Source organism: Oryza sativa, chromosome 6 (assembly GCF_034140825.1).
Source record: "Oryza sativa Japonica Group chromosome 6, ASM3414082v1".
Lineage (NCBI taxonomy): Eukaryota > Viridiplantae > Streptophyta > Magnoliopsida > Poales > Poaceae > Oryza > Oryza sativa.
The window spans coordinates 7063868-7084765 of record NC_089040.1 but is presented as its reverse complement, the minus strand read 5'-3'; the positions used below and the strand labels follow the sequence as shown (position 1 = coordinate 7084765).

Here is a 20898-nt window from a genome sequence, read left to right as displayed (position 1 = left end):
GAAATTCTGTGGCTGTTGTAACAGATTTGATCCATACATATATATAGATAGAGTTCTATTTTTTTATTTACAGTGAACAAAATTTTAAAAAGGCAACAAAAAAAATACAAACAAAAACAAGCGCATCTTCTATGGACACCATCGACCAGCAGCAAATGAGAGAAAATGACGTCCACCCTTATCGCCTCCGCCGCCCAGCAATAACAAAAAGATTCGGTCGGTGCGCCGGCGACGTCAGCCCCGCGCGGCGGAGGGAGACGGCGGGTGAGGGTGAGGGTGTGGCTGCTGCGGCGGCGGGTGGTGGAACAGCGGCGGCGCGTCGCGGCCGCCGAAGTCCATGGAGGATTTGGCGGAGGCGGCGGCGGGCGGCGGAGGCGCGACGAAGCGGGTGGAGAAGTCGCGGTAGCCGGCGTAGTCGCCCTCCGGGCTGCACGCGCCGCCGTGGCCCTCGTCGAAATTGAGCGCGTAGCTGAGCGGGTCGTAGTTGAGCTTCCTCCCGCCGCCACCGCCTCCGCCTCCTCCGCCGTGGTGGTGGTGCCGTGGGCTGCGCCTGAACCGCCGGATGAAGGTCTTCCACCGCGGCCCAGCCACCAGCTCCGACCACTCCCGCACCTTCATCAGCGCGTCCACCCCGCGCCGCCACCACCGCCGCCTCTCCCCTCCCCCTCCCCCGACGCGGTGCCACCACTCCTCCTCCGCCGCCGCCGCAGGGCCACCGGCGCGGGAGTACGACGACGACGCCCACGGCCCCCAGAAGCAGCAGCACCGGTTCCCGCGGCGGGAGAAGAAGGCGGCGTCCGCCTCGTCCATCCCCGCCGCCGCCGCCGACACCGCCATGGCGCCGCCGTGGCCTCCGCCGCCGGCGTCCATAGTGGGGAATCCAAAGTGGCGGTTACGGCGTCGTGTGTGGCGTTTGGTACGCGAGGCGTGGGGCGCGTGGGTTTTATTGGGGACGCAGTTTCGTGGGGCCTACTTGTCAGTGACTCCATGAGGGGCCGCGAAGGATTTTACACAACTGCCACCCCGCTCCGCCTCGTGACGAGGCGGGCCCACCTGACAGTGGGACGTGCGCCGTTTCTCGCGGAGCCCTGCGTGCACATGCGTCGGGAGAGACCATGTCGATGCCATGTGGGTCCTGCAGAAGTGGGACCCGGATGTCAGTGTGGTGAGACGGATGTCATGGGTGCGAAATTTGGTGGCGCAACCACTGTTGTCCCGTCTTGCTACGAAGGGTGACTGACATGTGGGGGATACGCGAGTGGGACATGGCTGTAAGTGGGCCCACTGGACTGGCATCCTATCATCCTACCAAGATGTGGGGTCAGGGAGTGGGCCCGGAAGACAGTGGGCATACAGTGGAGAAGTGGCCGTTACATGGGACCCACTGAGGATGGCGCCATCTTACTTTCTCGAGGCTCGAAAAAAGGTGAAGGAATAATGCAAAACTCCATGGTTCTTTTTGACTACTCGGGTGTTGTATTTTTATGGTGTGTTTGGGGATAGGAGACTGAGAAGATTGGGAGTATACGTAAAATGAGGTAATCCATTAGCGTATGATTAATTAAGTATAAACTACTATAAATTTTAAAAATGGATTAATATGATTTTTTAAAACAACTTTTCTATAAATTTTTTTTTAAAAAAACGCACCGTTTAGTAGTTTGGGAAGCGTGCGCGCGGAAAACAATGTACTTTCTAACTCAATGTATCTGGAACGAACGCAGCCTTAGAGCATCACCATTCACCAACAACATTTTAAAATTTTATTCCCAAAATTTTAGTTATGGAATTTTAAACAGAACTTGATGCATTAAAAGTTTTTATGATTGAATAAAATTAAATTCTTAAAACTAAAAGATGGACCTACAAGTAAACTTCTAGCAGAAATCAACGCTTGTCCCTCCCTCCCACAAGATCACACGTTGCTAATAGCCCTCAGCGCTCGGCCTCCTGCTCACCAATGACCTGGATGCTGAGATTGGGAGCCAAACCTAATTCTTCTAAATGTGGAGAACGAAAATCACAGGATTGGGAATCCATGGATTGGGGCATGGGGGTAGAGAATTCGTTGGATTGATTTTTTTTTAATAAAAATCCCCAAAATCCCATATTGGTACTCCCTCCGTCCCATAATATAAGAAGTTTTAGGGTTTGACACGGTTATTAAGAAAGTAGGTAAAAGTGAGTGGTGAAGGGTTGTGATTAAATAAGTAGTGAAGGTAGGCGAGAAAAGTGAATGGTGGAGGGTTGTGATTGATTGGGAAGATAATGTTAGTGGAGAAGTTGTTATAATTTAGGACAAATCCTGAGAGCTAAAAGTTGTTATATTTTGGGACGGATGGAGTAACATGTACAAGTACGGTTGGTGATGCTCTTAGGCTATGCCTAATGCACCCTATGAACAGTGTATCAACCCTACATGTTGGATTTAAACCAAACAAAGAGAATGGGGTGGTTTCAAATATGTAAGTGTGGTACATGGAGAGAGAGAGAGAGAGAGAGAGATGAGCGAACAAAAAAGTATACCTGTTAAGGGACTCGAAGACATCGCCATCATTAGGAAGAAGCCGCTGCTGTCGTCGAGTTCCCCGTCCATCGCCACGAACGCTCCATCGGATGCTGCCGAGCTCATCGCCTACCATAGAGCATCTCCAACTGATTTGATAAGTCAAACTCCAACAGTCTCTCTATCTACCCTCTACATTTCGAGTCTATGACACTAGAACCCATATGTCAGTCTCTATTATCCTTCGTCCGCTTCTTTCTCCCCCTCTCCTCTCCCTCTTCTCCCGCTCCAGACAAGGGTGCATAAACAACAGGGAAGGGCGCAGTGACGCTGCTGCTGCAAGGAAGGGGCAGCGCGCGCTGCCGCTGCTCGGGCTCCATCCCCGTTTGCCGTTGTGTGTGCGTGCGTGCGCGGAAGCGAAGAGGCCACGAGGCAGGGGAAGAAGGTCTGCTGCCCGTGGACCTCGGCCCTGTCGATGGCACTGCCATCGGCCGCTGCGGAGTGCGATGGCGGGCTCGGGGAGATGACGGCAGCAACCAAGCAACAAGGGGCAGTGATCGGCGACCCAACAGGCGGGAGGCGGTGTCCATGCTCCGGCGGCATGAATAGGCGACATCCCGCGGACTGAGAGGTGGCAACCCCACGAACGGAGAGGCGGTGGGTGCACCGTATGGGAGAACTCCGAACAATGATGGTGTCGGCCAAAGTGGATGTTGAACGGAGCGCCGATGTCACTGCTCACAGGCGGGGGCGATGGCCACATCGGATGTCGGCCGAAGCGGCGGCAGAACTGCTCATAGGCAGGGGGTGACGACGATGCTCCTTTTAGCGGCACAGCTTCTCGTGGAGGGGGAGGGGCCGCGGTGACGTTGCGCGTGGATGTGGAGCTGGCACCGACGACGTTGTGCTCACGGTGGTGCGGGAGAGAGAGAAGCGAGAGAGACAGGGTGGGGCCCACAAATGGCCAGCTGAATAGCATGGCCAAATTTAGCCATTGAGCACGGCAATTTGGGTAAGGCAGATAGCTTAGCAAGCCAGTTAGAAAGACATTTGGAGGCTAGATTTGGACAAAATCGCCAAGTTTTAGCTTGGAGAGCCATTTAGCAACTCTCCTCAAGATGCTCTTAGCATCCAATACTTCAAATCTGTACATTTTTCATGCTAATGCCAGTTTACACATATTTTTTTAGATTATAGAATAGAATCTCGGCCTTTGCTCAAAGAGTTACTACCAATTGTTACACAAATTCAACTAGACATAAACACACATGCCTAAAGAAACATGAGCACACCAACTACTAAAGACACCCACAACATAAAAAGGTCACAAAATTATTGAATTCTAGTTGTGAATCTCCATCCAAAAATGACGAAAAGTTATATAACCATTGACTCAAGATTCGATATTGTTAACAGTGAAATTTGGTAAGCCCCTAAGAGAATTATCACATCGCCAATAGTCGGATTCCTGCTATATTCGGTTAAGGAAATTAATCTATTAAATGAAGTTTATCTAGAAGTGACCGAGTTCAATGAGAATGCGGCATGGCAAGTTATCTATTAATTAGGAGTATTTTGTTAAGTTTCCTTTTATCTTTAGGAAAATGTGCTTAGTGTCCTATAAGGACTTTGGGTTTTCCGTTTATCTTTAAATAATGTTTCTTTCTTGTCCTACAAGGACTAGTATCCCCTATGGGTATAAATATGTACACCCGGGGTCATTGTAAACTATCTCACATATCAATACAACTATTCTTGGCATATCGCCACCCTCTTTACCGAGGTTTTTACTTATCATCTGGCGGAACTTGGCACCTGACGCGGGGCTGCATCGGTTCAGTTCGATCTCCGGCGAAGGGGTAAGTCCTACGTTCCACCGGCCCTGGTAATTGTATTGGCTTCATTGGCGTCGTTCAAGGCTGCATCAGTATATTCGACCTCTTGAATTGCTCTGGTTCGGCTGATATATTTGCCTACCTATTTATCATATGTCTCTGTTAATTTAGTCTTAGCATATCAATTTAGCTCTATCGGTTGCTTCTCGTTTTAGGGTTTCTACCGATATCGGCTAAATCGTGTTGCTAGATTAGATTAGCTTAGACATCTACCACCCTGAAAACTTAGTCAAGGACTTGATTGTATAGATATTATGTTTCTTTTCATACTTAGTGCTACATCAGTTAAGTTTGATCTACTAAGTCGTGCTTAGAACCATAATCTCTAACCTGCTTCTTGATTGCCAATAAGGGTTTCATCGGGGTTTCAGCCGATGAGTTATCTGGACGTTGCATCGGCTTACAAGGATTGCATACGTATTAGATTTAGCCGATCGCAACAAAGATTTTACTGTTTATCTAATCTTGTCGATTTAACGACATCGGACCTCCAGCCGATATATGCTTTAACCTTCGGATCGATGCTTATTTATCATATCATTATTAACCGATTGGTTTCTACTTGATTATATTATTTTTTTATTACATCATCATCAACCGATTGCCTTTATATTGGTATTTACATCAAGTGTCAGAATATACATCGGACATATAGCCGATAGCTCGAAACCCTATTGCTACGGCTGATATCGGCATCGGCTGGAATTATTCCTTCGGTTTGTCAGCCGATCGGCATCGACTGAAATTACTTCATCGGCTTATCAGCCGATCAGCTATTTGATCTACTGTTTACATGTATTGTCAGTTGTAGGATCAAACTGGCTGGCACGCCCGCATCTCACCAACCTTTAGACCTGCACTGGAGTTAAGCAGATCTCTCAGGTCGATGTGTGTTTTTCGCGTCAACAGATATGTATGCAGTTTTAGGCCAACGAATAATTCCAATCACCCTTTGGAAATAGGAAGAATGGAAAATTTAGGATTTTCATAAAGTACCTTAAATAAAACAAAAGACACGGCTTAGACAAGGGTCCCACAAATAATAACAGGAAACGATGATAGCTCTGTACATTATCTCAAACTTTAATTCCGTCAATTTTAAATTCAAGCGGAAAGCATCATTGAAACATCGTATGTCACTGGCATCATAACTACGGTTAATTCTCCCTAGCACTACACCAGTAGTATGAAATTATGAATCAAGATCAAGTGCAATTACTACAGTGACTATTTCCTCCGTTCATACTACAGGTCGCTTAACATTTTTCCTAGTCAAACTTTGTTAGTTTAACTAAATTTTTTTAAAAAATAGCAACATATAAAAACATCAAATTAGTTTTATTAAATCTAACAGCGAATATATTTTGATAATATGTTTATTTTAAGTTGATAATATTACTATATTTTTCTATAAATTTAGTCAAACTTAAAAAAAATTGACTAGAAAAAAAGTGAAGCAATTATAAAGCGGAGTAAGTATAAGTGAAGTAGTCACATCCATTAACAACCATCGCTTCATCTGATGAACGATAGGTGCCACGTCACAACCAAATTGCAGTCCACCTTACTATACGGCAGGTAATCTCGATCCGTTGCTCACACTAAAAGGTTTTAGCATATACCAAATGATTATTCCCCCCACAAAACTCAAGGCATGGCCGTTGTTATGATGCTGAATTATCAAGTAGGTTGCTTTCAAAAGATTATCATCATCAATTGTTTTGGCCCATCTTTGCTGAAAACATGTTGATATAACCCATTAGTAGCGGAGCCACCTCCCGAAGTCCCGATGATCAGGTCAGGCGGTCGCCTGAGCTCCGCCGCTACCATCTTCCCTATCGGTAACCATCGACCCTTAAAAAAATTAGTCAATCATCAGAAAACACTAATAATTGTTCGGACTTGACAGCGTCGCCACTGTAGCCCATGATATAAGAGTGAGAATATTTGGATGTGCCATGCTGCACCGTACGGTTATAAATTTCTTAAGATGACGAAAATAGATTAGATTTCCAGTCTTTACCATAGGGCGCCTAGCTAGCAAAATATAGTTATTACCGTGATAGAGAAGAATAAGCTATACTAGAAAGATTAACAAAGGGCTCGTTATCTTGTTGAGTTGGACCTAGTGGTTGATTGGACAAGATTACTAGAGTTTGTTTTTTCATTAGTATTTTTTAGAAGTGGCATTATATTTTAGGATTTTTAATTAATTATTTTTTAATGGTAGGTGATGTACCCATCGATAACGAGGTATTGATGGATGACATAACCGTCGACAACCCATCATTTCACATACAACTAATTATAATTTGTAGCTCTTACTAGTGGCAAAAAATAATTCGTGCGTGAAACTTTTATGTCTGTGTTCTTAACGAGACTACGATAAAAAAACCTCTAAAATCAACTTAAAAATAAGTTTTAAAATTTAAATTTTAGATGCAGTCGATAACCTGAAGATTGAGCAAAGAGAAAATCCCCTGTGTACCCCTGAAAGTTCACCTAATCCCTTCTGTACCCCTGAATTTTGCTCAATCCCTTACATACCCTATGATAAAATCCATTTTGCCCTTTGGTATAAAGAAGCATATAAATTAATAGAGTATATTGTTGGAGCATAGAAATTTGTTATATGAGACGACTATTATGTTTATAAGATAGTTATGCACCATATTATTTGCGATAAATATACTTTTAGATATGACATAAAAATTAATACTTATTTATTAGTTATTAAAATATTTTTTTAGCATATGTGTTCTGAAGTAATAAACAAATCTGTTGTATTACTATGAAAACACACATGCCACATAAAAGAACTTTTAATAACTAATAAATAACTATCAACTTTTTATATCATATGTAAAAGTAAATTTGTCACAAATAATATGGTGCATCAAATACTCATAAATATAATAGTCTCATCCAATAAATTTTTACATTCCAACAATATACTTCATTAATTTATTATGTTTCTTCATAGCAAAGGGCAAAATAAACTTTTTCAAAAGAATTTAACGGTCAACTAGCAGAAAGGGCATGGAAGGGATTCAAACTAAAATTTAGAAGTATGTAAAGGATTGAGCAAAATTCAGGGGTATAGAAGGAATTAGGTGAACTTTCATGGGTACATAGGGGATTTTCTCTCAAATAATGGAGCTGAAGACATATCAGCCCAACATTCGAAGGTGCTCATAGAAATATGAATAAGGTGTGTGTATGTGTTTGCAGGATAAATGTGTGTGTATACGAAGCCATGCTTATCTAATGTGTCTCAAGAAAAGGTCATGTTCGCGCTATGCAAGACGATTGCCCAGACAACTAGTAAAACGTGGAGACGAGGCCAAACTTGTTTCACGAGTTTATGACTAAATAAACCAACTAGTAAATTTTAATTTGGGTGAATAGCTAATTTAGTCACTCAAGTTTTACCGAAAGTTCAATTTGGTCCTTTACATTTTATTTTGTCCACATAACTCCTCTAAATATTTGTTTTGGCTTGACATCATCCTTGGGCCCATATAATATGCCATATGGCTATTTTTAGTCAATATTTCTATTAGAAAATGTCCCTTTTGCCCTTAATTTATATACAACTATATACTAAAAAGGAGAAAACCAAGATGAATAAACAATATTGCAGATATACTTCCCATTATTTCAACATGTACACATAAAACTTAAGCAATTTCTATCGTATAGAAGTACATAATTTATTTTCGTTTTACATAATTTACTATACATTATCAATAAAAAAATCAAGCATAAATTTTTTTCTCTTATATATGTGAATGATGGGGGTATAAGTATCATTTATCAAGAGAGTTGTTGGTTTAAGGATAAGTTTGAACTAAAATGAAAACTTGAAGAACTAATATGGATAGATTGAAACATCAAGAACTAAACTGAGCCTTAGATGAAATTTGAAGGACCACTTTGGCTATTCACCCATTTAATTTAGAATGTGTGACAGTGTTTTCAACATGTAGACAGCAACTGCACTAGCCCTTCAAACTTGGATTTAAGCATATTATTTTAAATTTATAATAATTAAAACTTAACTAATCATGCACCGATAACTTTCTTGTTTTACTTACCCCTATCTTCATCATCGTCATCTGTATAACAAAAGAACAGGGGTAACAGTAGCTGCCGATCTACATGGTGACAGTAGCTGGTTACATGTACACCGTCCGATTCGGCGGGCTCATCCGATCAGAGACGTTCGTGCCCCCATCCTCCCCCAGTAGCCAGAAGCTACTCTCGAACCCTAATCCCTCTCCTCTTCCCACGAGGAGCCGCCGCCGCCGCCACGGCCACCGTCTTCCCCTCGAGCTCGTGAAGCCGGAGCCGCCGCCTTCTTCTCAAGCTCGCGGAGCCAGCCGTCGCCGCCGCCGTGCGGAGCCAGTGGTTACCGTCGCTGTCTTCCCATCGACTTCTTGCGAGTCATTTCCGTCTCCTTCCCCATCCCACGCAGACTTTGGTTCTTGCAAGATCTGTGCCCGCATCGAGCCCCCACAAGCACGCGGTAATCAGAAGGTGAAGCTCGACGTGGGTGTGGCAGTAGCTAAATCTCCTCCTGCTGATACGAATCCTCAAATTGATTGCTCACTTCTGTTTAACAGTCCTCTGTCTCACTGCTCTCTTTCATATCAAACCCGGCAGCCTCTGCTTGATTTTTCTGTATGTAGTGCATGGTCATTCAGGTCTGAACATATGAGGTTACAAATGCTTTACCTGCATTAAGCTTCTGAAATTTCACCGTTAGAAGGCCATATTCCGTTGATTCACAACATTTTTTTTATGTGCAGGCCTGCAGATATTTTTGGAAGCACAAACGAAAGGATCACGTATGTATGTCATGTTTGCTGATTACTACCTTTCCCTGCAAATACACATACACCACTTGGATGTAGATACACATTCTGTCTTGCTTAACATGTTAATTAACTTGATTGAGTAAATGATTTTTGCAGTGATTGGCCGATATCCCAAAGTAAAATCAATAAGTGACTGAAGGTAATTCATTAGTGTTTTATGTCTATATATGATCATAAAAGTGTCTGCAGGGTGCATCAGACAAGCAAAAAGTATATGGGCAGTGATGGCACATTTCTTAGGGAAGGGATTTATGAGTTCAACGGCAAAATCCTCTCTATCAGTCCATATAGTAGCAGTTGCCTAGCATTTTTAACTTACCTACATTGCTCCCCTATTTTTAGCTACATAAGAACTATATGTATGTCACCCCATCAGAGTTGTTGTATTTAAATCACATATTCTTGTATTCTAAGTCCATATGTTGTTGAGAAGTGTTCTCCAATTCATCTCTATGCAGAGCATCCTATCATAACATTAACAATGTTAGACCGTATTTTTGGTGAGTGCTGCATGCAGTTATTATTATCAAAGCCATCAAAGGTATTGTACATCGTTACATCTCCTTCACCCTTTACAGGTTTCTACATTACAGATGCTCATGTTATTGTTTTAAATCTTTTTCAACCAGTACAACCTGATTAGCTATTCTTACTAATTCTTTTTATACAAAAAAATATTTAGGCATGTATGTTTACACCATCAAGTTTAAAATGCTACTTACACTGCTTGCATATGTAAGAAAAAATAACTGCCAGCTCCGTTCAAGTTCCCTAGAGCCATATAGTCTATTGATATTCTGCTTGATTTTTAATCTTATGACAATGATTCTATGATTAAGTTTAATTATGTATATCGTCGTCATGCATCTTGCATTTCATTTGCTGAATAATACACAAATTGATGTATAACAACATAACTGCATAATTGAGCTTAATTTTTGCAAAGACCATCCAGTACAGCTTCTGAGTTACATTGGTAATGGAACAACCGGCGTTATTATACTACTATCATATGCTATCAGGTAATCTCTTCCTTAAATTGTAGTTTGATAGTCTTCGGGTCTCTACTATTTGTGCTTACCAATCCGTTTTTAAAGCTTGCTCCTGCTTGCATGAAGAGATTATTTCTGTTTGGTGCTGCCGAGCACGAAGAATTTGTTCATCCATGTGTTGCCAATGCCTCTTGCAGTGTGATATGATGTGAATTGAGTATTCATGCTCTGTTAGCCTCTTTCAAGTAGCTAATGGAGGAAATGATTCCCACCATTTCAGTAGCTGTATTATGTCAGTTATGCCCATTTCAAATATGTAATTTCTACTTTATTTACCTCATTGAGGTATATTGTTTCACATTTTTCCCTGAGATACATTTCAGATGGCATTTTAAACTAGCGTGTTCTGTTTGTATTAAACAATTAAGTCAGGTATATATGAATGTGTGCCACAATTTTTACATTTTTTCATTATATTCATAACAAATATTCTATTGATTAGCAGAAGATTCTAATAACTTCTCATTTGATTTTTAGCATGCATGTGGCAACACGTGGTATTATTTCTTTTCATACTGTCTTATTACCGTGTGAAGTACTGGTCAATCTTATCTATATTTACATGACCTTAACAGCTGCCCTGTTATTTTTAACTTTTTCCCTATATTATGGTGCATTCTCTGGTGCTGTGTTGTCGGCTATGCTTTCTATCATGTACATCAGGCTAGCTCAAATGCCATTTTGCTGATCGGAAGAATGCAAAGTAGACTTTGATGTGATATATGATGACACAATAGTCATGTCTAGGTGTGGATTGCAAATGAACCATATGACAGTCATACTCGTTTCGTTCATTTATGAGGCTAAATAACAATGTAGCCCTACTCAAATTCTTACTGTTATTGTGGTGTGATTTTGCATTTCAGGATTAGCCTATATTATACAACATTTCTGCCCCATTTGACATTTTAGATTTCACAGAAAACTTTCCATTACCATATTAACTTCAGTGCCTACTGTTCATTGTTTGAATATATCAGAAAATGATTCACATCTACAACCAACATTCCATGTTAGGCTATATACATCTGTGCCATGGTATCAGCCAGATGGTCTTGAAATATTTTCATGCCAAATCCTTGGATGTATAGTCCATGACAAAAACTCCAGTTGATGTAAATTTGTTTCACACAGTGGCATTCAGCCAGTGGCAAGTGGCAACACGCTGGTCCCTACTAGTTTTCCTAATCTCAACTTGCTCCAGAGAAGAGCACTTGCTGGTGTCTCCTCGCCATGCATGATTCATGTCCGCGTATAAAGCCCTGGAATTAATCAATGGCTTCGGTGTCCTCGCCATGCATGATTCAATAAAAAAAGTTTAATATGACCTAAAGATTGCATGAAGAAAGACATAAAAAAAGAGAAATGATGCAAGGGGTAAAACAAAGAAAAATAAAATACAAATCAAGTTTACAAAGATAGCATATCTCATGCCCACCTCACGTGTGCGCGTTGTACCCTAATCAACATCTAACTTAGTAAAACGTCTAATAGTAAAATTGGCTATGACCTGTTATTGTAGCATTGTTTTGCACGCATCAGACAAGTTCATGTATTAAAACGAGCGTTTTATAAGTTCGTGTACTAAAGTGTATCCACCTGATAAGTTTGTGTACTACCAATGTAATAATTTACTCTTTTCCATGATTTGATTTCTTTGCATATGCATCATCACGTAATTTTTCCTTTTCAAAAATTGTTGAGGCCTCACCTTGGCATAGCAACTACTTAATTCTGATTTCAATCTATAATGGTTAGTAAAGATTTTCGTCCATTGGCTTGCACCCCCGCACATACGAACAGATGGTCAAGTTTTTTTTTCACAGTGACATATTATTGCAATAGTTTGTATAGTGGCTACTATCTTTATACTCCGATGTGTAATTTTTAAGCTGTTGAAGTTACATCTTCATATCTAAGAACAAGTTCGGAGCTTCAGATTTCTGGCCTGGTCCTTCTTTCTATTTTTTTTTCCTATGATGAAATGCAGCTATATATATTGATATGGATTTAATTATGGAAGATTTTGGTTTTCCAGATCATGGATTGAACTCTGAATCTAACATTATTTGCTACTTTACTTTTACCTCAACTAGTAAGGTGGCCCGCGCGTATGCGCGGGCACTTATATTGTTGAAAGGTAAGATTATTGTTTGTTCAGAAATTTTGTCTCATAGATTCAGGGCAAACTAAAGTTTGGATAATATTATTTTATAATAATTTAAGGGTTCTATTTTTCTTAAGGTATATTAGAAAACCATTCACAAACTTTTGAGTAGAAGATGGATTAAGTACTTGCGACTTTTGAATCATGTTTTTTTTTCTCGAGTAAATAAGAAACTATTGCTAGTTAATTATCATACAGTTCGTATATACATACCGTGTAGTATGGTCACAAAATTAAAAATGCGAGTGCAAGATACTCAAAATTATTTTGATTAAATCGTCTCATGAAGGCGCATGATATAGTAATAAAGGGAGGGAATCATATGCATGGGAAAAAAGAAGAAAGAGAAAAATGAAAAAAGGGAGGGGAGGCGTACCTACCCGCGCACGTAGGTGCGTACCTATGTCGAGGTGGGACCTCGTAGTATTTAGTTTATTTTAAGATCAATTTAATCTAACAGTTTATAATATTGGACCTATCGATTTAAGTGAAAATCGAATAATAGATATTTTGATTTTTTTCTTAGAATTTCTAATATTTGCCTTAATTTATTATAGCACCACGTGGCAGCTTGAGAGTATTTTAAGGAATTTTAAATGACTAATTAGAATATTAACTGCGCAATATATTTGTATGGGACATATGGTAATATTTGTTCCAGCTTTGTCCATGTTTATATACATGTTGAGAGAAATTAATTTTGTGGCTAGCAAGCCATTAGATGTCTAATTAATAGCAAATTTTGACACATATTTACAATTGTTCAGAGCAACTCTTATATATTCATCTTACGACTTTGATGATCCGTTGATCACCAATTTACTGATCACCATGGCTCGCATGAAAAAAATATGTACTTCCTCTGTTTCACAATGTAAGTAGGGGACTAATTATTAAAGTCCCTTTCTTCGGCCGTGTTTGTGGCTTGGACAGCTAAGTTCTTTCTTATGAAAATGGATAAGCGGTATGTTCCATATGAAAACATATTATTTGAAAAAATAAAATAAATATATCAGTGTTATTAGTATTCTTATGTTAGGCTATTGATGTTAATGAATCTAGATAGATATATATGTCTAGATTCATTAACATCAATATGAATGTGGGAAATGCTAGAATGACTTACATTGTGAAACGGAGGGAGTAGTACTTAAGGTTTAGGATAGCTGAAATTGATGAATTATATAATTTATGTGATAGCTATTTGAGGGTATAAACGAATGAATTGACTTCTAAAAAGTTAGAATGCTGTTTAAAGAAGACACTGTTTAGAAAATTAGAAAGCGTGAAAAAAAATCCAAAATATAGAATCGGGAAAAAAAGAGAGGGCCTTAAACTCCCTTTATCACTGTTGTCGTAGTAAGAGTTCTATTGATATTCGTCAATATTGCGGTCATATTTATAACATAATGATTCCTTTCACCTGTACGAACAAATAGTACAAAATCCAAATACGACATAACACAAATATATTATAATTATTATGTAATCAACTCTTGGTTTCAACTTAAACATAGCTAATTATTGCTGAGAAAAACACAACCCATGGTGCTTAATTATTCTCTCGCTGCATCACACCTTTAATTTTCTTTTCATGTTATTAACAAAATTAATCATCTCCATATATGATTTGATATGTGGCAAAGCGGTAGCGCTATAGCGGTTGTGATTAGATACTATGCTTTGTCACACGTGCGAAAGGCAAAGGTGCAGACGTGCATTGTGCAGCGGGCAAAAAGAGAATTTTGGACGCTTTATTTATTAGCAAATAATAGATCCGATGATTATAATAATAGGTCCACCAGTTCTAGTGTAAGTGTAAATTAGTTAATATAGATTTTAAATTGTTAATTTAATGGGTACACAGTATAATGGTGTAGATCTTATTTTGAAACAGTGCATTACTTGAGAATAATAGATAGACCAGTGTAATAAAAAGTAGATCCGATGATTTATATAATGGAGCCATCGGTTTAAGTGCACGTATAAATTAGTTAATATAGATATTGTTTATTTGATAAGTACACGATATAATTGTGTAAAATTTATTTTAAAATAGTGCATTGTTTGAAAATAATAGTGCAAAGTAAAGAGTGCATTATATGATGGTAGAGTCTTTGTTTGTAAAATTATGATTATTTAAAAAATATATCCATTATATATATAAATGGAAAAAAGAAGAAAAAAGAAAAAAAAAAGGGGGGGAAGGAAGCATACATACCATGTACGTATGTATATCCTCCATCTGCCAATTCACGGGAGGAGAGGATAGGTGGATCTATTGTATTTAGTTTGTTTTAAGATCAATTTTATCTAATGGTGTATAATATTGGACACACCAATTTAAGTGAAAATCAAGGGATAGATGTTTTGTTTTTTTCTTAGAATTTCTAGGATTTTCTCTATTTTATTAGAGCGCCACGTGGCGGCTTGAGAGCGTTTGTAGGAAGTTTCATGGATTTTTAGTATATAATAGATAGATATGCAGGGAAAAAAAATACATATATGGCAACACACGTCTTGCAGTGAATTAACTCTTGAATGAATCTCAGCGACTTCAGTTGGAATAAATCAAATTGTCATTTTATTTCTATGGTTTAGATTATAATCTATAATGTGTATAATCATAACCACAACAAAGTATGTCATACTTTATGAGTGTTGAGCAGAATTGTTGGTCATCGCATTAGTTTTGCACATAAAAAAATCATTACTTTTGCAAATGTTGCTCTACCGAGAGTACAAAGTTGTATCCAGAAGATCACATTCCCATGGTGGGTTGGTTAAATGCATGTATGTAAATAGAGCCGAGTCAAGTAAAGGTGGATGAGCTGAATAGATTCCACATGTTGCGTTGGAATCGACATGATAGAGAACTGATAGCTGAGTGAAAGAACTGAAAGCGGCAATAGAGTAGTTGAAAGTTGGTTTTCATGGCACTGTAAATCTGTGGAGGTGCTAATAGCGGTAGCAAAGGCACTAAAAGTATGTTGGATTGCACTATGTTTAGCAGTAATAATAACCTGATAGAGACCTGAAGGGCGAATAAAGGCGCATGTAAAGCAGTAAGTGTGACGTTTTGGACACATGCTCTGGTGATATGTGCAGTCAAGCAAGGAAAGAAGTAAAACATGTTTCAAACTTAAGATAGGAGAAATACAGTGTCTACTACAAAAGCTATAGTATTAGGTCTGTAACACAACGAGTGAAGTACCGCACTCCTGTACTACTGACCTTGCCCGAAACCTCTATCCTTCCAAGGCTTCCTCCTCTTACCATGACAATCTGTGAAAATCAATAGAACAATGGGTGAGATGACATATACTCTGTGTTTAGTTCACACCAAAATTGAAAGTTTGATTGAAATTGGAACGATGTGACGGAAAAGTTGGAAGTTTATGTGTGTAGGAAAGTTTTGATGTGATGGAAAAGTTGAAAGTTTGAAGAAAATCTTTGAAACTAAAGACGGCGATAGTTGTACAAGCGACAAAATTGAACGAGATGTGAGTAAAGGCAAACCTGAGGTCGGAGTGGTTTGTGACCCCTGCGCAGATGAGCCAACACCTGAAAAGCACCCCAAACAGGGTCGCATGGAACCTCATGCACATTAAAACCAATTTTACAATGTGAAGAATACAAATAGCACACTACTGTGAAAAATTCAACTATGCAACTTGCAACGAACCTGTGGAACCTCCTGGAATAAACTCATTGCCAATGCTCACTCCTAGCGGCACGTGTGGACGAGGGGCACAGGTTCCTTGCATGGGCGGACCAACTCCCGCAAAGACATCTGATGGTCTAACGAAACCTGTACGAATATAGATTGCTTTAAAACAACGCACATTAGGATAAAGAAGCATCGTAAGAACTGATAGTATATCACAAAATCTACCTTTGGGAAGGGGAGCTATGTGTTGACTTGTGGCTGCTTGAGTGGAACCCTGCTGGTAGAGACCTGATAGCCCTGTCGAGGAAGACGTCTGACCTCCGGGCACAGGGGCCTGTGGCCGGTGCTGAGGTACCGCTAGCGGAGGCACCGAGTTCACGTTTGCACGATAAGTAAGCACACGCACGATCGTGTTCGTCGAGCTACGGATCCTACTGAAAGCCATCTTGTGCTCCTCTCCTGTCACCACTATCCCAGCGTCCAAGAGTCTGATGGATGCTTCAGCATCCACAATAACACGACGCGCGGCTTCGAGCTGTTTCAAATGGTAATTTCTATGTGTTAGAACCATTAGCACAGATGTAGGAATATATAGTTCTTGAACAGTACATGACTCACCATGACAAAGTAGTCCTGGTCACGGTGTCTCGGGTACGCTTCCGTCACGGCGGCGACGTGTGGCTGCTGGTCAACAGGAGTAAACATCACACGCGTGCGGGTGCGAGGTAGGTACCACCTGAGGTATCTAAGGTAGGTGGCCTCCGTGTGTGCACGGACCTCGTCGATGACCTCCTCGGTCGCTAACACCCAGTTGTCGATGTACTTCTGCACGCGGGGTGTCCACTGCGTGTTGGCTGCCTGTTCACTGCGATTAAAGCTAGTGCGATGTATTGAATTAGAATTTTTAATCATCTGCATAATAAATTGTAGGATGTTTGTTGTTGTACTAACAGGCGAACGCCGGGTGGCACAGTACGCTCCACGACCATAGGGAAGTGTTGACGTAGGCCAAACTGTCGCATCACACGTTGCGGGCAGTGAGGCTCGATGACGATGTCGAACACCATCGGCACTAATGTCATCCAATACACCTTGTCACGTGTGCACAAAAATGACAGGCCGAGTGGTGCACGTGCCATAATGGCCCGCGCACTGTACGGCTCCCAGACGACATCGTCGGGTTGCAGGCGATCGAACTCCATCACAAAGTGCTTGTACCCCTTCCTAACCTGCACATGCTCGTAACGGCGCTGCGAAGTAATACATTAAATAGACGTCACTAGTAAATCATGTGAAATTCAGTATGAAATATAAATTCAAAATCAGTTGGTACATACCTCAAGTCGACACCATAGTGTCCCCATCGTGGGACGGTCCTCGGCAGAATGCCCATGCAGAGCACGAAACCCGCCCTCATAAGGAGATTGGTCCATCACAGGGCGACCCATCGAAAACCGCTCGGCCACCCAAAGCTGTAGGAGTAGAGGACATCCGGCGATGATCATTGTTGGGTTGTTCTTTGTGCATGCATCACAAAGACCACGATACGTCGCCGCAAGCACGGCTGAGCCCCAGCTCCACTGTGGGACACTACCATCCTCAGCATCAGCGATCGCTCTTGCGTAGTAGATTAGACCCTTGTCCACTGCGCGGCCTTCCGTGGCTGTGAACATCACCCAGCCAAAAAGCCAGAGCAGGTACGCCTCCAAGCTCCGTCTAACTGAGTAGTCATCAGCATTAGGGTGGAGTAGATCACTCTGCAAAAGAATCCAAGTGTTAGTTAAACTGCATGTCTCGGTTAAGGTGAATGTTTATTCTGATATCTACTCTCAACTTACAGTGAACTGAAGAAGCCACATCTTGGAGGGGCCAGAAGTAATGTAGTGAGGGAGAGCTTTAGGAGCACCTAGTCCAAGCTGGCGCTGCACGTGGGAAAATCGGGCTGTGATGTCGGCCGCCCATCCTTGGGCCCCATCGATGGGACCCACAGCACTCCCTGCGAGGGGAAGACCAAGTAGGTAAGAGACATCCTGCAGTGTTGGTGTCATCTCCCCACAGGGAAGGTGGAACGTGCACGTCTCTGGCCTCCAACGATCCACCAGGGCTGCCAGAAGGGACTGATCTACGACCCATCGCCTCGATGGATCCTTCTCATTCGCTAAGTCCTCAACTAGCCTGCACAACGGAATAAGACCAGCCTCACGCAACCTGAAAAAAAAATACAAACACCGTTTAAATGCAAGATAAATATGAACATGTGAAAAGTGAAATAAAAGATTGTGATGCGCTTACCTCTCGACGAACCGTGGGTCGATCTGCAAGAGCTGTCGTGAAAGTCGTGGGCAGAAGGTGCTAAGCTCGGCACCCTCGACTGCTGACAAGTAAGACCGATGTGACCGATCGAGCCCCCGATTTAGCAGCTCCGGTGTCTGGTACTCCATAATCGCATGCACTAGAAAGTTGTAGCACAATATTAAATATAAAACTATGAAGAACGTTGTAGCGAAAGTAAGTACACACATGAATCAAGCAAGAAGTAAAGACACAAAATTAAGACCGAGGATTGCAGCACAGTAAAACGATGTAGTGAATAATAACATAGGCTAAAAGTTTATCGACAACCCAATAGACATGAAAAGGTATGACACATTAAGGTACAAAGAGTGTTTAGTTCACGCTAAAATTGGAAGTTTGGTTGAAATTGGAACGATGTGACGGAAAAATTGGAAGTTTACGTGTGTAGGAAAGTTTTGATGTGATGAAAAAGTTGGATATTTGAAGAAAAATTTTGGAACTAAACTCAGCCAAAGCATTAGCTCTGTGGTAAATGTATCTATGAGCATAATCTCTTTTACCGTGAAAGAATATATGTATTATGAGTGTAATCACATTTTAATTGTTTCCGGTGCATGTATAAATCTAATTTTATGCAAACCGTAAATATCCAAACAATGATATAGAAATTTAAATTCGAGCCTAAAGCAATGTGTACTTAAAAAAATATAATATCAAAAAATTGAGAGTAGCCACTCAACTCCCAAAAATGTGGGCCCATGCACTTCAAATTTTGACCGTTGCAGTTCATCTTCCAAAGAAGTGGGTCCCAGCTCAGTGCATGCCTATAGAAGTGGGTCCCACAACAGCGTATACTACTACAGGAATTACTTGCTACTATACCAGCTTCCAATACACTGCGTGCGCGAATCTCAAAGCGTAAGCAACGGCCAGGATAGCAGGTTACAATCATAAAAAAAATGGAGTTAAACCTGCGTTTCCGTACCTTATTTGACATATCTCCTCATGAAAAAAAATTGGAGTTAAACCAAGTTACAATCATCATCATCAAATCGAGTACTGTGTAGCGATTTCTTATAACGACTAAGGTTTAATAAAGGACGTGTCTACAGCGAGACCGTTCTCTATATGGTTATAACTAGCTACCTCAATCTCATATCTAGTTGCTACTAGTATATTTAAAAGTGCATGTATTTTTTTTGTTCTAATGGAATTTTCTATTAGATTACTCATCCGATTTACGATCCGATTACACCATTGTGTTCATAACAATTAAATCTTTATAACAAGATCTTACATGACTATATTTTTATGAAAAAAATAGAAATTACTTTTATAATATATCTAAATTACTTTTAGATTTCATTAAATTACTTCTTAGTCACAAAAGTAATTTAATAAAGCCTGAAAGTAATTTACCTATATTATGAAAGTAACTTAATATAAAAGTGAAGTAACTTGTTACGACATTAAAAGAAATCTATACATTTATGTTGTGAATTGTTTATTTTATAATCATTTTTAATCAATGACGTAATTTGTACTGATTAAATTTAATTTTTATATAGACTCATGTTTTTATCTCCATAATGGATTTACTTTTAATATCCTGATAAAGTTACTTTCTTATTGTTCTACCTTACTTCTATAATATATGTAAATTACTTTTAGGCTTTATTAAATTTACTTTTATGGGTCTAAGAAGTAATTTAGTGAAATCTAAAAGTAATTTAGATATATTATAAGAGTAATTTCTATTTTTTCATCAAAATATAATCATGTGAGATCTTGTTATAAAGATTCAATTCTTACGAATACAACGGTGTAATCGGATCGTAGATCGGATGATTAGTTTAAGAGAAAATTATTTTTGAAGCCGGTGTAGCGTAGAGCATCACATGGCTTTCAATTTGAATTCCTCTAAATGATGCCACGTCCGTAAACCACCAGGTCATGTACGGATGCACAAGCACTTGTGGGATCAGACGGCAGATGAACGTGTCGCGCGATAAGGCAAAACAGAGAGCGCGCACGAATTAGATTTTGCCTTTAATAAATTTTGCACCACTGTATGGACGGAACAACTAATTTTTATACGGTACACTACTCGCAACTATTCCAATCCTACCTATACTACAATGCTAAACCAACACTCCCTCCATCCGAAAAAAGAATAGAATATAGTATTGGATAGTCCAATAAATCTGGACATATTTATTATGGATTGGCTTTTTATGGAACGGATAGAGTATGAATGAAAATCAGAAAAGAACAGAAGGTTTTACCTGTAGCCTGAGTCCGCAAACCGGCAGAGGTTCGCCGCTTTCCCTCTCCCCTCAGCCCTCTCCTCTTCTTTCTCTGGACTTTGGTGGACCGTTATGATGGATTTTGGGCAGCTTTGGGCCTTTATACCTACCCACCCAAAAATCGCCC

General features: G+C 40.3%; 2 protein-coding genes and 1 long non-coding RNA gene across 8 annotated transcripts; 1 reads left to right on the top strand and 2 right to left on the bottom strand.

Annotated features, from left to right (window-relative positions):
• Positions 1–13: 13 nt before the first annotated feature.
• Positions 14–918, bottom strand: LOC4340584 (uncharacterized). Its single transcript, XM_015788130.3, has one exon. It carries the CDS (start codon positions 868–870, stop codon positions 235–237), a length of 636 nt encoding a protein of 211 aa, XP_015643616.1. The 5' UTR covers positions 871–918; the 3' UTR covers positions 14–234.
• A 7692-nt stretch (positions 919–8610) lies between these two features.
• On the top strand, positions 8611–10736 carry LOC9271675 (uncharacterized). 6 transcript variants are annotated; one of them, XR_010742002.1, is made up of 7 exons: positions 8611–8940; positions 9027–9107; positions 9213–9251; positions 9378–9420; positions 9740–9822; positions 10228–10303; positions 10379–10736. It is a non-coding gene; the product is annotated as an uncharacterized lncRNA (long non-coding RNA). The 6 variants fall into 6 exon arrangements; XR_010742000.1 differs by having other exon boundaries at positions 9213–9255; XR_010741999.1 differs by having other exon boundaries at positions 9027–9122; positions 9213–9255.
• A 4875-nt stretch (positions 10737–15611) lies between these two features.
• On the bottom strand, positions 15612–20873 carry LOC4340582 (serine/threonine-protein phosphatase 7 long form homolog). Its single transcript, XM_015785547.3, has 10 exons — positions 20751–20873; positions 18463–18622; positions 18009–18378; positions 17508–17927; positions 17122–17420; positions 16789–17047; positions 16396–16705; positions 16186–16311; positions 16020–16064; positions 15612–15785 (listed from the first exon to the last, which is right to left on the bottom strand). The coding sequence occupies exons 2-10, from the start codon at positions 18609–18611 to the stop codon at positions 15727–15729; spliced, it is 2037 nt and encodes a 678-aa protein (XP_015641033.1). The 5' UTR covers positions 18612–18622; positions 20751–20873; the 3' UTR covers positions 15612–15726.
• Positions 20874–20898: the final 25 nt, after the last annotated feature.